A 15,730-nucleotide genomic window follows, 5' to 3' on the forward strand; every position below is an offset into this window, starting at 1 on the left:
GGACATCGCCCAGCTCTTCGCCTGTGCCCCACGGGCGCCCATGTGTGAGTGCGAGGTGTGTGGGTGCGTGCATGCCTTCATCTTGGGGGGGAATGGGGCTGCCTGGGGGCGGCTGGACTCTCCCATCCCATCCCACTGGGAAGGCAGGGATGGATGCTCGCCCCAAGCCCGCAGCGGAGCCTTCGGCCCCCGGCCGGCAGCTCTGAGGTTTTGCTTCGTTATTTTTCCGACGGGTTGGGAGGGCTGGGAGGGCCGGGGCCAGTCTGGACAGTGACTTGTAGTTAGGAACATGGGCTAGTTATCTGCTGTCTGGTTTGACTTTAATTTTTGGAAAGTGACTTTTGTCTGCGCTCCGGCCAGGAAACCAATTGTACTCAGTATCTGTCGCCACCGAAATAGCATTCTTCAACCAGTCTGTTTTTCTTCTTTTTTTTTGTTTTGTTTTGTTTGTGTGCGTGTGTGTATGTGTGTGTGCGACCTCTTCATCTGATGTTTAATAATAAAAGGGATGAACATTATCATGCGTATGTACCGTGTTTCTCTGAAGCCAGAGGGATCTCCAGACAGCCTCATGTTGCGTGCAATGCAAGCATGGCACATCCCCGGTGTATGCAGCATCTCAATCCCCCCTGTGGTACCCAGCACCCCAAGAAGGCTCACAGAGAATCATGTGCAATCCAGGATGTGATTCCTCACTGTGCTCAATCCACTCTACAGCTGCCCTGTGTGCTGTGGGATGTGTTGTTGTATCCCCAGGCTCAGGATACTGCGAACACCCAGCTTCGCTTTTTGCAGTGGGTGCTGAGCCCCAGGCACAACTGCTCGTGGGGAACAGAGGAGATGAGATGTGTGGCTGGGGGATGGTCCCAGAAAGGCTATGTGATGGCCTTGCTAACACTATGCTATCAACTGCTATTGCAGCCAGCGTGGCAGCATCTGGTGGTGCTGGTGCCTGGAGGGTGCTGGCTGTCTCCAGGTGAGTCCTGCCAGGTGGACCACCAACTTCATAACAACCTGAATCACAGTCATGCTGCCCATTTCCACCTGAGCAGGGCTGTAGCACTGGTTGTTGAGGGCTTTGGCAGTGCTCATGCTGAGCCCAGGGTGGCATGGGATATAAGCCCTGAGCTCCCCTTGAAAGTGCCAGCTTTAGGCACTCCTTCTCCCCTGGCAGGGCTGAGTGCATCCCTAGTGCCAGGAGATGGCCATTGCACTCTGAGCACATCCCCTCTTGCAGGTACATAGCATAACAATGCATAGACTGCAAAGGAACAGCAACCCTGCTTCCTTGGTATCCCTGCTTCCCCATCAGTGTCCCCTCACCAGCAGGATGGGGATCAGGGTCTCCTTGACCTCACATGCTAATCTTTTCCAAGGCTCATTCCCTACTCCCAGCTAGAGCCATGCAGGTGCTGTGGAGAAGGTGCTAGTTTAATGCTGCATCACAACCTGGAGCAAGCTACCCTGTGACAAAAACATATTCAGGGTAGTTGTGCACAACCTGAAGTCCTGTCCCCAGGCTCAGCCATGTTTATTGATGTGGCGGGAATGAGCATGCACAGCCTCCACAAAGGCACCCACGTGCTCAGGGTTCATGTCTGGGTAGAGGCCGTGACCCAGGTTGGCAATGTAGCGTTGGGTTCCAAAGCTCTCCAGCATTTTCTTCACCAGCTCGCCAATCTTCTCCTGTAGATGTCACAGGAGACCATGTATCAGTCTCAGCAGGTTGATACACCTGTCCCCACCAGTCCTGCCCCCATCAGCCTGGGACATGAGCCAAGGTCACAAGAGGGGAAATGGGGGCAGGAGGCCCATGGCTCACCTTGGGTGCATAGAGAGCACAGGGATCCAGGTTTCCTTGCAGGGTGACACCTTTCCCTACCTGTGCACTGGAGCAGGGAGGAAACAGGTGAGTTGCTGTGTGTAATGCAGAGATCAGGGGCAGCTGTAGGACCCCTAGAGCAGCTCCTGGCTGCTGTGAGCTTCACACAGCACTGGAGCCTGGCATCCCCTCCTCTGCACCAGAAAATTCCAGGCCTGCGATGCAGCAGGGCAGCCAGACAAAGTAAGAGTGCTGTGCCAGACTCTTACCGAGCTTCCTGGGGCTGGATGGTCCAGTCAAGACCGACAACCTCGTAGCCAGCTTGTGCCAAATCACGCAGTGCGTAGTGTGCATCCTTCGCAAAGACAATCTGGGGAAGGAGGAGATGGGCAGTAACTCCAGGGGATGGAATCCAGATGCCAGGGACAATGAGAGACACGGGTACAGACACTGTCACACTGCTAACTTGGTAGCAGTCCTTTGTACCCTCTCCCAGCCTCCCCCTCAGCCATAATCCTCCATGCACTCCCAGGAAACAGGGACATCCCAGGCAGCTTGGATTTACCATGGGCACCAGTGGCAGTGCCTCTGCTTTCAGCTTGCTCTTAACATCCCGGGCGATGTCTCGGATGTATGGCAGGGCGAACTCCTGAAACTGTTCTGGGCCTAAATGCCCTGCATGGGACTCAAACAGTTGGAGCGCCTGTTGGATAAAAAGGGCCGGGTGAGCTGCAGGTACCATGCAGTGCCTCGGTCCCTCATCCCACAAGCTGGACCCCTCTGCTTCTTGTCCCCAGTCCCTGCCCTCCTGCTAGGACCTGTCCCCACGCCCCAGGACACACCTGTGCTCCAGCAGCCACCTGCCCCACGAGGTAGTCAGTGACAACATCAGTCAGCAGCCGTAGCAGTCGGTGGCTTGCTTCAGGGTGACGGTACAGCCAGCTTTTGGCCTTTGCCATTGTAGCAGAGCCACCCCCTTCAACCATGTAGGACATAAGCGTCCACTGCAGGAAGGAGAGGAGCAGGGTGAGATGGAAAACATGTGAAGGGTTGGCTGTGGGATCGGTGCTGAAGAAGGACTTGTGTGCACGAGCAGCAGCCCTACACGTTCCCTGCCTACAAGCTGGTCCTTGCAGCTCTGGAGGTGCCAAGACCAGCATTACTCCAGAGGGAAGAGCAGGAAAGCCCACTTTGTAGACCCATATCACTTACAGGTGCCCCGGAGAAGCCGATGAGGGGCACCTTGCCCTCCAGGCTGTGCCGTGTCAGTGTGATAGCCTGGAAGACATAACCCAGTTCTGCAGTCACGTCCACTTTCTGCCGTAGTTTCAGTAGATCCTCCACCTCTTTCAGGGGCTCTGGAAACATGGGTCCTTTGCCGGGGACCATGACAACCTCCATGCCCAGTGCCTGGCGACAAGGCAGAATGGAAGAGGCAGGAATATGGCAGTTCTGGATCCAGCCCCATACCCAGTCATTGCTCCCCACCATTGACTGTGACTCACCTGGGGCACCACCAAGATGTCAGAGAAAATTATAGCAGCATCCAGGGGGAATCGTCTGAGTGGCTGTGGATAGTGGAGAGAAAAATGTAGAGTGGGTGAGGGTTTGAGTCCCTCTTCCTGTGAGGGCTGGGCACACACGTGGGGTGCAGTGGGATCCCCAGGGTGGGTCAGGGCCCTATCTGATGCTGGGGGTCGCTCCGTGGATCAACTTGGGGACCTTGAGTCAGGTTTTGGGCTGCACAACTTACTGAGTCACTTGAGGCTAAGGGCCAGGCCTAAAGTTTCTTCCACCTCTGTCCCAAGAGAGGAAATGGGACACAGCCCCTCCAGAGAACAATCACCTGCAACGTCAGCTCACAGCACAATTTGGGACTCCGGCAAGTGTCAAAGAAATCCTGAGCGGCCCGGGTCTCCCGAAACTCTGCAAGGAACCAGCCATGGTGACAAGCAGTGTGCTGGCTTTCCATTGCCCCCAGCCCCCAGCCCTGTACACCACCCCTCACTCACCAGGCAGGTAGCGTCCCGCCTGCCGCATGCACCACACTGGGGTGTGCTCCGTCTCCTCGCCGCGTGCCGCACGCAGGAACGTGTCATTCTTCAGCTTGGGGAAGCCCTTGGGGCTGCAGGAGGGACAGCAGACAGGGCTCGTCATCATGAAGGGCGCTGAGCAGCCCAGAAGGTCCCTGGGGCAGGGCCGGTGGCTCCCCGGCCAACGGCTGCAGGGAAGAGTTTGCTCCAAGCTGGGACCATGGTGACAAACGCTGCCTCTGTTACCCGCCAGGGCCTCTTCCGGGGCAGCAGGGCCCTGCTAGGGGACAGGCGATGCCTGGCCCGGGGCTCTGCGAGATTATGTTATCACTGGCAGCAGCTGCTCCCGTAGGGGGAGGCTGGGGGCCTGCAGGACCCGGCGCTATCTGGGCTCACACGCCACACGTCCCCAGCCTGCTCCTGAGCTGGGCCCCAAGGAGGGGACGCACGTGGGGGTCGTGCAGGGCTCAGCCCTGCCGCGATGGGAGGCAGCCAGAGGACAGACCCCAACACCTCCAGAGCGGGGCCGCAGCGGTGCTGGGATCAGCGCCCTCAGGGCCGCCCCGGGTGTCTCCAGCTCGGTGCCGCAGCACGGCGCTCAGGGTCGCTGATTCCGGTGCCACCCCTCTGTCCGCAGCGCGGGATCGCAGTGCCGCGCACAGCTGACCGCGCGAGGAACCCCGGGGCCACCCCGGTGACAGGCGCCCGAGCCCCACGCGCAGGCACCACGGGGTAACCCCGCGCCCGGTAACTTACAGGAGCCGCTCGCCGCCCTCCATCCCGCGTCGCTTCCCGCCCCGCCCTCGTCCCCGCCCCGCCTCGCCCCGCCCCGCGGTCGCCGCCATCTCACCGTAACTCCACCCCTCCGTGCGCCGCACGGGCGCCGCCATCTTGCCCCGCCCTCATCCCTCCGTGCGCCGCCATCTTGCTTCGCTCCCCGCTTTTCCGTACAGTTCGTGGGCGCCGCCATCTTGCCCGCGGGCGCCGCCATCTTGCCTCGGCGGCGGGCGGGGTTTGCCGTAAAGCCGCGAGCACCGACCACCCCCCCACCTTCCCTCACTCCTGACGCCGGTGCGCGGCTCGGAGGAGCGGAGCGCGATGCGGGCGGGCGGAGAGGCTCCGCACCAGGTGCTGGGCCGGCTGCGGTTCCTGCTGCAGTGCAGCGAGTGCTTCCGCAGCGCCCGGCCGCTGCCCGCCGCGCTGTGCTACGTGCCCCGCGAGGTGCAGTACAAGATCTGCAAGGACCCCGCGGCCGCCGCCTCGTCCCGCAGCCTGCTCAGCGTCTGGGACGGCCCCGGGCCGGCGCGGGGCTCCAAGCGGGCGGCGCGAGCCACCATCGAGGTGCGGAAGGGCGGCTGCCTCCGCGCTACGGGCGAGGAGTACTGCAACGGCGCGGGGCTGTGGGTGAAGCTCAGCAAGGTAACGGCCCCGCGCTGCGTGGCGGGGCGCCGGGCCGAACGCGGGGCGGAGGGCGGCTTGGGGCCCGCGGTGGCTGCGGAGGGGCCCGGCGCCCGGAGCTAGGGTGGAGGGCCGACCCCTGTCGGCGCCTCGCTTCTCCCCCCCACCCCCGCCGCCTCCGGTTGTCCTCCGGCCGCCTCCCTCCCTGCTTCGTCGCTCCTATCGCCGCCCCGTGCCCCCGTCCCTTTCGGGCGCAGGCCTTGGCGACGCCGTGAGGCCCGGGGCCTTGCGTGCGGGTTCGTGCCTGTGGAATCGTGCCGTCATTCAGGACGGAAAAGATCTCTGAGATCGCCCAGTCCGACCCCACCCCTGCGTGCCCAGTGAGCGCATCCCCACGGTTGTGGAACGCCTCTGGGTACGGTGACCCCATCACCTCCCTGTGCAGCTGTGCCGCTGCATCGCTGCTCTTTAAGAGCAGAAATTGTTCTTAATATCCAGCCTGAACCTTTCCTGGGGAGACTTAGAGGCTACTGCCTTTCATCTAATTGCTGTTACCTGGCAGGAGAGCCCAACCTCCGCCTTACCACAACCTCCTTCAAGGAGTTGTAGAGATCCAGGGGTTCCTTACAGGATGTATTTTCCCCTACAGGAGCAGCTGGAAGAGTACAAGAGTGGCTGTGATCTGGAGGAAGGCTGGGTCCTGGTGTGTAAGCATGCAGAAGGAGGGGACAGACTGGTCCCAGTTGAGTCCACAGAGAGGATCCAGAGGCAGCAGCAGTTGTTTGGGGTTGATTACAAACCTGTGATCAGGTATGGGGTTGTGGCTCACATCTACCCTTCCACATAGGTTGTGGAAAGTGATATGATTCCCAGGCTGCTTTATAAGCCTGTGTCTAGCATCTTGCATTCCTTGTATCTGGGAAAGGTGCAATACGCAGGAAACCTCAAAATCTGTCTCCAGAGTCTGACTTAGAAAAGAAATCAAGGTTTTGCTGCCCACAGTGAGAAGCTGGAGAAGCCTTAAATCTGAGATCCCTATTTTAGAGCCTTGAGCTTATTTGTAATCTGAGCCTACTGTCTTTATTTGATGTCTCGGTTCCTTGCATGTGTGAGAGCAGAGAAGTTCTCATCTGCTCATATTGTGCTGCTTGAGATTTTGATGTGTTTTCCCTCGGTTCTTTGTGTTTTGGACTGAAAAGTCCCAGCCTGCTTGGCTGTTTCTTATATTAAAGTGACGCAATAGGGAACCCAGACATGGAGTTACTCAGTTCTGCTCGGTCATTTTCACCAATGCAGCTAGGGCTATTGACTGGAAGAAGTAAAGACTGTGAACAGAACAGGCATGTGATAAGGATATGATGGAGGATGAAATGTGGTGTGGCTTTAGACCCGAATCTTCCCCTTCCAGCTACTTTTCGAGTACCTGCTTTTTTTCCCCTGGGATTCTCTCAATCCATCTTGTTTCAGGTGGGAGCAAGTGGTGGATCTGACTTACTCCCTGCGCCTGGGAGCAAAACCCAAGCCCATGGACCAGGATGAAGCTGCAGTAGAGAAGCTTCGGTAGGAGCTGTTTCATGGTGTCTGCACACTTCAGCTGTGGGTGGGTACCAGCTGCTTTCTCTCCCTTGCTGCTCAGACAGCCATCTCTTGTAAACTGAGGTGTGGAGCAAGACAGGCAGTGGAGAAGCTGAGCTCTGCTTAACACAGTCTTGTCCTAGATAAGTCAGCATGAACCAGAAAACAAGATGAAGATCAAGGCAGACATGGGCCTACCCATGTCCTGACCCATTCACCTGGCAGGGGTTGATACAGCCTTGCTGTCCCTGGGTCTCTAAGATCATTAACCTCTTTGTCCTGGTAGGTTTGTGCCTCCAACATGGACTTACGAATGCGATGAAGACCTAGTGCATTTCTTGTATGATCATATTGGGAAGGAGGATGAGAACTTGGGCAGCGTCAAGCAGTATGTGGACAGTATTGATGTCTCATCCTACACGGTGAGTAGTTTGTAGGGTAAAGGGACAGGGCTTGATCAACCCTGCTGTGCCATGGGGCTGGGGAGTGTGCGTGGTGGGTGTGCTGTCCTACTCTGGGATGGTCTGGTCTGTGTTATGTGGATGTGGGGGATAAGGTGGAGTCTTGGAAGGGCAATGCAGCCCCTGGATGAACTGTGCAAGCTGTGGTCTGTGAAGTCAATGCTAATGCTAGCTGCTAAGCTTATTTTAGGGAGGGTTTCATGCTCTTATGCGTGTGACATCACAGCACCTTAGCAGGCCAGCCCCAGCGTCTTCTGCTGTCTGTGCTCCCCGTGTCTACCCTGAGGCCAGCAAATAGGAACGGGCCAGTTTGATACCCTCTGGCTCTGTGATTCATGACAAAAGTAGCCACTAAGGAGAAACAATCCTATCCCTCTCTGACTTTCTCCTCATTCACTGCCCTTTTCCAGGAAGACTTCAATGTGTCGTGTCTGACGGACAGCCATGCTGACACGTACTGGGAGAGCGATGGGTCGCAGGGCCAGCACTGGGTGCGGCTCAACATGAAGAAAGGCACCATTGTCAAGTGAGGCATCTCTCCCTTGTGTGCTGGCTCACTGCTGGGATGGGCACTGCAGCCCCTGCGCTGTGCATGAGTCCATTGTGGCCCTAGGTTACCGTGCCCTCCCTGCTCCTTGTCCTGTGCTCTGGCTTTGGGTTTGAGCAGCTCTTAGCCAGTGTTGTCACAGGTACCTGGGGGTCTCAGTGCCATCTGCATGTGCTTGGTACAGGTGTGGCCAGGCCGTGAGGGAGGAGCAGTGGTGGTTGTTCAGAAGCAGAGCTCTCTCTTCATTTCTTGTTTCCTTTTGCAGGAAGCTCCTGCTGACTGTTGATACCACTGATGAGAACTTCATGCCCAAGCGCGTCGCCGTGTATGGGGGTGAGGGGGACAATCTGAAGAAACTGAACGATGTTGGCATTGATGAGTGAGTGGATGGAGGTGGGAAGTGTAGTGTGGCCCTTCCGAGGGCTTGAGGCACTGGGCATCCCAACTACAGGCTGTCACGCCAACTGCAGCCTCACTTCAGCGGCTCAGGGTCTTGGGAGAGGCATTTTCCATCTCTCCAGTCTAACACTTTGAAACCCCTTTCCCAGTTCCTGCAATCCTGGCCTTTCAGATGGGGGGACTTGCTGACGGTTAGCAACTGGCACGGCTGGGTTAATTCAGAGAGCTGTGCTATCTTATTGAACAAGACATTGCCTATGCCTGAGGTAACAGGAGGTTTGGACATTCGTGTGAGCTGTGTGGCACTGCTGGTCTGGGTTTCTCCTGCAGCCTCCCGTTCTAAAGGATGCAACTTTTTCCTTACAAGCAGCCGAATGAATTTTGACAGGTTGGGCAAGGGAACAGCTCTGCAGCCTCTGTCTGTGCTGTGCTTGCAGGAGTTACATTGGGGATGTGTGCGTCCTTGAGGACATGACAACACACCTGCCTGTCATCGAGATCCGGATTGTGGAGTGCAGAGGTAGGGCTAGGAGTTATGGCCACATCTATAATGCACCTGTGAGATACTGTACAGTGAGCTTATTTCTGCAGCTTGTACTTGGCCAAGTACTCCAGGGCAACTTGAGGATTTGCAAGACTTGTGCTTTCAGCCTGTTTTTCTTTTCCTTGCCTCTGATTTTGTTGTTTTTTTTTTTTTCCTCTTCTTTAAATTCCTCATTTCCGCACAAAGGTCTTCCAAACTCAGTGCTCAGCCCCAGAGCTGGTGAAGCTGGTCATGCTCCTAGTGCTTCTACTTGGAGATGGTACTGATGTGCTGTAGCTGGAAGGCTTACTTTCTTGTAGGCTTAGCGTATTATCTGTGGTCTTCCTTTGGCAGATGATGGGATTGATGTTCGCCTTCGTGGCATCAAAATCAAATCCTCCCGACAGAGGGACCTGGGGCTCAGTGCCGACATGTTCCAGCTGGCCAATTTAGTACGCTACCCCCGCCTGGAAGGGACAGACCCTGACCTGCTGTACCGGAGGGCAGTGCTCATTCAGAGGTACTGTATGGGAGTGCAAGGGGGCGTGTGGTGGGGTGGTGCTGTCTGCAGTGATTGGTGCCCTCTGCAGTGCAAGTAATGGCTGGGAGCTCAAAGCTCAGTGACTCCACCTGGAATGGGCATCCTGGGCCTTGGAGAAAATAGCAGAGGTTTTCTTGGGTAGCTTCCATACGTTTTTAAGAGGACTCTTGCAGCTCAAGTTCAATGTTCTGTGTGTTGCAGGTTCAGCATATCTGTGTTGTGGGGGATATAGGGGGGCAGATGCACACAGAGTCCCTTGCAAGGGGTGTGTAGTTGCTGCAATGGGAATTTAGTGCTACAGGCTCTGAGATTTAAAAAAGCAGTGACTTGTATTTGGATCAGTTGTTACTTTTCTGTTTGTGTCTGGAGTGCCTGGCCTGGAATAGGTTTGTAAAGGTCCCTTTCCCTTCAGGGTGTTGCAGTACCTTCTTCTTTGGGATTTAGGTTCATCAAGCTCCTGGATAGTGTCTTGCATCACTTGGTGCCAGCCTGGGATCACACTGTAGGCACATTCAGCAAACTCAAGGTGAGTTCCTCTGTGTCTTGTGGGGCCTCAATGAGGCAGAGTGATTGCACTTGGGCTGTGGCAAGGGAGACAGGCAGCGCTTGTTGCTTTTAAAGCAGCTCAAGGGAAATACCTGGCTGAGCTCCTTTCATTAAAGCTGTGAAAGGAGATATTGTTTTGAGACTGTTTTCCTGCTAGAACATTGATGTGGAAATGTTGTAGCTATGCAGTAAAAAGAAGAATGAAACCAAGGCTCTGGGGGTGAGAGCACATCACCCAAAAAAGGACTCAGAGCGTAGCTGCACTGAGTGTGTGAGCTGGGCATACGTCCCCTCGTAGATCCCAGCCCAGCACACTCTGTTCCCGCACTTGCTGCCAGCAGTTTTGAACTGGCTGTGTCTGGATGGCAGGGCTTCTTACCAGTAACTACTTTCTGGCTTTTGATTCGTGTCTTTCTCGTAAGACTCAATCATCCTTCCAGTTGTCTGTTTTCCTCACATTCTCTCCCAGAATGTGCCAGGCACTGCTAGGGTAGTCCAACTCTGTGTGCTTCCAGGCCTAGTGCTATAGAACACTGTAATCCCTGTGCCAGCTTAGCCTAAAGCCCAGAGTGTTTAAGGATTCTTGTTTGTCTAGCAGAGCTTGGTTTCATTACAAGTAGGAGGAATAGTAAGACTCTTGTTCTGGTGAAAGTGAGGGAGAGTCCAAGCAACGTTAGAGTGTGAGTATCAGATGACTGCTGATGGAGGGAGAATTGGGCTCGGTCTGTCTCTTAAGCCAGAAAGGAAAGTCTTTGGAGACAGAAGATCAGCTAGAGAAAATACTGTTGAGGAGAATGTGGCTGTGTGTGGGAGGTTGTGGTTCTGGGGAGAACCTAGGAAGTAGGTAATGTGCTTTGGGCGCTGGACACTTCTGACGTTTAGAACTTACCTGTTGGCAGCATATCAAGCAGTTCTTGTTGCTGTCCAAGAGGCGCACGGCTCTCATTACACAGTGTCTGAAGGATTCAGAGACAAGCAAGCCCAACTTCATGCCACGGCTCTACATCAACCGACGTCTGGCTATGGAGCACCGAGACAACCCTGCCTTGGATCCCAGCTGCAAGAATGCTGTCTTCACTCAGGTATTTCTCCTCCTGGAGAGGAGCTCATGGTTTGAGGAGAGTGGAGCATCCTAAAACCAAAATGAACCAGGGGGAGGTGGGTGGAGGGAAGAGCTTGGGAGCTAGAGTTACCTGGTGACTTCAGGGCTGCTTTACATGACTCCTAGGCTCTACAATTACATGTGCTGATGATCTCTTATCCAGGAATATCTGAATATCAGAGCTGATGTCTTTGTTCTGTATTAGGCTTTGTTGTTGACACGTTGCTAATGCAGAACATAACGATCTTATTACACTGAAAGGACAGTAGAGACTTCTGTGACAATAATAACGCAGCTGCACGCAGTCCTGTGGTATTACAGCAATTCTAATATTCCTCTTGTAGTTCTCCCTCTGCCTCCAAAAGATCTATTGCTCAATGTGTGCACAAACAGTTTTCAGTGTGCAAATGCATTCAGTGTACCTCTGAAGCTGGGAAGCTGCAAGTGGTGTAAAATACTGTAATTATGTCATGTTTTCAAAAGTGAAGGGCCCCTAGGCCATTTAGGGGTCAGCTTCAGTCAATATTTAAGGGTTTGAAACAAACGAGATTCCTTCCAATTTCCAGTCTTCAGTTGGCACCATTTCTTCTGGAGAGGGGATACCAGCTTTGATCTCTACTTGTTGCAGGTGTATGAAGGCCTGAAGCCCTCTGACAAGTTTGAAAAGCCTCTAGATTATAGGTAAGCCACATTGGGTGTAGGGAGGGGATCATGCAGTACTGGGAGCATGTCCTCTTTAACAGCAGGGTGTTTGGCAAGCACCTGTGTGCCCTTTGTGCCCTCTGGAGAGGGTTTGCTAGGTCAGGAGCCAGCTCAGACATGGGACGAGGGCCTGTTCTCCCAAGGTGTTTCCTCCCTTCTGAGATTGCTGACTTGAGACTGAGGTTGTCTTAAGCCCAGGCTGCTATGCCCTAGGCCTCTGGCTTCCCTGCTCTGCCTGCTACCTCCTCAGTTTCTCCTTGGATCTGAGTGCACGGAGCAGCCCCAGCAATTCAGGCCTGCCTGGTTTTCTACAGGTGGCCGCTGCGTTACGACCAGTGGTGGGAGTGCAAATTCATCGCAGAGGGAATCATTGACCAAGGTAGGGGATGTGTGGGCAAAGGGGCAGACTTGGAGGTTGTCGGTGCAGTTGTTGCTGCAGGGGCTCTCATTTGCTCCTGGTGTTATTGCTGCTGGAGGAGAAAGGGAAGGCAGGTCACCTTGTCCTGCCACCCTCTGCAGTGCTGTGCGTGAGGAGTACTGCATGCTGACACTGGTGTCAGGCCTCCATTAGTCACTAGCAGCAGCTTTGACAGTGGCTGTCCTACATGGGCCAGGCAGTGGTGTTACTTCTATTATCTTGTTTCCCCTGGTGCATTAGGGCTGTGACAGGAGTTTGCTATTTAGCTCTGGACTTTGTTGGATCAAAACCCCTAATCTTGCTTCTGTGCTCCTGAGAGTCAGCACACAAGCAGTTTTATCACTAAAAATGCCATTCTTCTGGGATTGCAGGTGGTGGTTTTCGGGACAGCCTGGCAGACATGTCGGAGGAGCTGTGTCCCAGCTCAGCAGACACTCCTGTGCCCCTGCCCTTCTTTGTGCGCACATCTAACCAGGTGCTGTGGATTGGGATGCTTGAGGCAGAAAGTGGAAAGTGCCCAAAATTGTGCCTGACAAAGCAGAACTGTTCGTATCCCCCTTCATGTCTGAGATGTTTATCTTTGCTAGTCCAAAGCCTTTTCTCATTAACTACAAAGGACTGAGTATGTTGCTTTGTGACATCTGGTTTTAGGACAAGTTGATAAGTGCCTCACTAGGAACATTGCCATGGAAATTGGGGGGTTTAGCCCTCTTCTGTTGTGGAAAATTCCCAGTGTCACTGCAAGAGCTGCTTGTAGTGCTTCATGCTGGGCTGAGTGTTGACTCTTATGCTTGTAGGGTAACAGCACTGGAGAAGCCAGGGACATGTATGTCCCCAACCCCTCCTGTAAAGACTTCCCAAAGTATGAGTGGATTGGGCAGATCATGGGAGCAGCTCTGAGGGGCAAGGAGTTTCTGGTGAGTTTTAAACCCCATCTCTGTGTGGAGGTTTGCCACAAAGGGAATTGCCAGTCCTCTTGTGCCACTTGTTCAGCAGGAACATGGGAAGGTCCCTGTGATCATGCACTGGGACAAAAGGTGTCTGTCAGGGTTTGGGGCTGAGAGCCCACAGCCTGAATTTGGTGAGACGCTGCAGGGAACCTGAGGGAAGGGGTCTTGTCTCTGCTCAGTTCTGTGTAGGCCAAGGTACCTGATGAGCCCTGCATGTAGACAGGGAATGTGGTGGAACCTCCACCGTGGTTGAACCCCATCTCTATCCTTGGGGCTATCTCCTTTCTCACAAACTCAGCAGAACTGCCGTTCTCCTTCAGGTCTTGGCTCTTCCTGGCTTTGTATGGAAACAATTAACAGGGGAGGAGGTCAGCTGGAGCAAAGACTTTGCTGCGGTGGACTCGGTGCTGGTGAGAGGCTGGTGAAAGGCTGTGCCTGTGCCTATTCCTTGTGACGCTCTGCAAGACTGTGATTTGTGTACTTGCTCCTGTGTTGTACTTGCATTTTCCAGTGATGCGTTGACGAAAAATGCACAGAGAGGGCATTATTAGCATTTAATACATCTCACAGCTGATACAGACAAAGCAGTGCTGACTCGCTTTCAGCACACGCAATGCCCCAAGGTCTGCTAAAGCAGCAAGTGCAGCTGTAGGGCAGCATATCTCATGCTGCACTGTTGTCTCGGTCATTCTAGCCCCTGTCTGGGGAAAGCAGATGATGGGGGACCAGGTATATTTCTGCCCACTGGGCATCTCTCTAACAAGCACTCATCTGGGCAGGTGAAACTCCTGGAGGTGATGGAAGTGATGGACAAAGACACTTTTGAGTTCAAATTTGGGAATGAGCTGACCTACACGACAGTGCTGAGTGACCAGCGCATGGTGGAGCTGATTCCCAATGGCAGCAACACTGTGGTCCGCTACGAGGACCGTAAGGAGTTCATCCGTCTGGTACAGAAAGCTCGACTGGAGGAGAGCAAGGAGCAGGTAATGCTCTTCCATAGTGTGAGTGGCCACTGAATTTCCAGAGACGGCCAGTATGTGTAGTGCTTAATGTCCCTGTGCTCGTTAGTGCAATAGCACACAGTCCTTTAGGGTGGTGGATGGCAACATAAGAAACAGAATTTTATTCCCAGCTCCAATACAGGCTTCCTAATTGAACTGGAATGCGTTTCTCTGGGATCCTATTCCCCTCTGCTGGTCCCATGGAGCATGGGAGCGGTCACTTGGCTTCAGTTCAGTAGCACTTGGGCTCAACCCTGAGCCGGGAAAGTAGGCAAGACACACTGCTCACCTGCCTTGCTTCTTTTTCAGATCATGGCTATGCAAGCTGGGCTGTTGAAGGTAGTACCCCAAGCTGTTCTTGACCTCCTCACTTGGCAGGAGCTGGAAAAGAAAGTCTGTGGAGACCCTGAAGTCACAGTTGATGCCCTGAAGAAACTCAGTAAGTGAAGGCCCTCTGCTGAAAGCTCATTCCCTGAAAGCAGAATGACTGTCTTCCTTCCATGCTGGGCCAAGGGGGCTGTGGGAGACACATACTAGCTTTTATTATGATGACAGAGTGGGTCTGTGGTCTTCTTGCCCTTAGTTGAGTACTAGCAGGATCAGGAAGGGTCCATGGATATGCACGGGATGCCATGCTCTAATTTGTCCAGGAGGAGTTGAGATCTCTAAAACTCCTTTTCTGTATCCTCTGGCAGCTCGCTTTGAGGACTTTGAGCCACTGGACACCCGTGTTCAGTACTTCTGGGAAGCACTCAACAACTTCACCAATGGTGAGTGATTTGCTCTGCCACTGCACATCTCCTCATGCTGTGACAACCCCTAAGCGCTGGCTGGGAACTGAGGGATTGAAACCACCCTCGTTGCTGCCCGGGGAACAGATGGGAGCCAAGCAGAGCAAGCTGCTGGGACAAAGGAGATACCTGCAAGTGGCTGTGCTTGATCTCGTATTGCCCTGGCATCTGTTGATACCTTTGTTCTCCCTTCACAGAGGATCGCAGTCGCTTTCTCAGGTTTGTTACTGGCAGAAGCCGCCTCCCAGCACGGATCTACATCTATCCTGACAAACTAGGGTGAGTCTGTTTCTTTTTCACAGACTGCAAGGCTAACGGACCAAATGAATCTGTGGTCTGCTCTTTTCTTCCTTGTTGGTTTGTTGATTCTAACTAGTTTGTCACCTTTCCTCAAGCTCTGAGACAACAGATGCATTGCCAGAGTCATCCACCTGCTCCAGTACCCTCTTTTTGCCCAACTATGCCACGTAAGTGTTGCAGCTTCTCTGCCACTGGGGGATTCTGTGTCTGGGCTCTCAGCCTCTATGCTGACCCACAGAGCCCCATTGCTTTACTGTGCAACAGCATCGTGTGGCTACTGTGATTTTTTTATTTTATTTTATTTATTTATTTATTTATTTTTGTGAGCAGCTTTTGAAGCATAGTCTTCATCTTGTCATCTCAGATGCAGAAATGGCAACTCCTTCTTTTTTTTTTTTTTTTCTTTCCCCTCATCCCTCCCTAGAGCCAAGGTATGTGAAGAGAAGTTACGCTATGCGGCCTACAACTGCGTGGCCATTGACACAGACATGAGTCCATGGGAGGAGTGATGTTGCAGCCTGACCAAGCAGCATGGACAATCACTTGACAAAACCATACAATGGGAAGAGCTCCCTTGTTCCCCCAGGTTATGTATATATAATAAACATCTAGGTCTGA

General features: G+C 53.9%; 2 protein-coding genes across 2 annotated transcripts; one reads left to right on the forward strand and one right to left on the reverse strand.

The window, feature by feature from the left end:
- Positions 1-1,514: 1,514 nt before the first annotated feature.
- On the reverse strand, positions 1,515-4,779 carry UROD (uroporphyrinogen decarboxylase; the record flags this gene model as incomplete). The annotated part of the gene is given in 12 exon segments (XM_079535653.1): positions 1,515-1,686; positions 1,823-1,889; positions 2,092-2,192; positions 2,388-2,525; positions 2,665-2,826; positions 3,035-3,232; positions 3,328-3,390; positions 3,669-3,748; positions 3,835-3,947; positions 4,612-4,667; positions 4,670-4,719; positions 4,722-4,779. Coding segments are annotated over 12 exon segments (1,251 nt in total). The 3' UTR covers positions 1,515-1,521.
- Positions 4,780-4,953: 174 nt separating this feature from the next.
- On the forward strand, positions 4,954-15,644 carry HECTD3 (HECT domain E3 ubiquitin protein ligase 3; the record flags this gene model as incomplete). Its single annotated transcript, XM_079535998.1, has 21 exons — positions 4,954-5,274; positions 5,903-6,063; positions 6,721-6,813; positions 7,115-7,250; positions 7,700-7,815; positions 8,102-8,215; positions 8,673-8,755; positions 9,113-9,278; positions 9,744-9,825; positions 10,745-10,927; positions 11,576-11,628; positions 11,964-12,028; positions 12,439-12,542; positions 12,865-12,984; positions 13,338-13,427; positions 13,797-14,003; positions 14,331-14,460; positions 14,717-14,791; positions 15,010-15,091; positions 15,208-15,279; positions 15,537-15,644. 21 exons carry the CDS (start codon positions 4,954-4,956, stop codon positions 15,619-15,621), a joined length of 2,538 nt encoding a protein of 845 aa, XP_079392124.1. The 3' UTR covers positions 15,622-15,644.
- Between the last annotated feature and the right edge of the window lie 86 nt (positions 15,645-15,730).

Source organism: Tetrao urogallus (assembly GCF_951394365.1).
Source record: "Tetrao urogallus genome assembly, chromosome: 5".
Taxonomy (NCBI): domain Eukaryota; kingdom Metazoa; phylum Chordata; class Aves; order Galliformes; family Phasianidae; genus Tetrao; species Tetrao urogallus.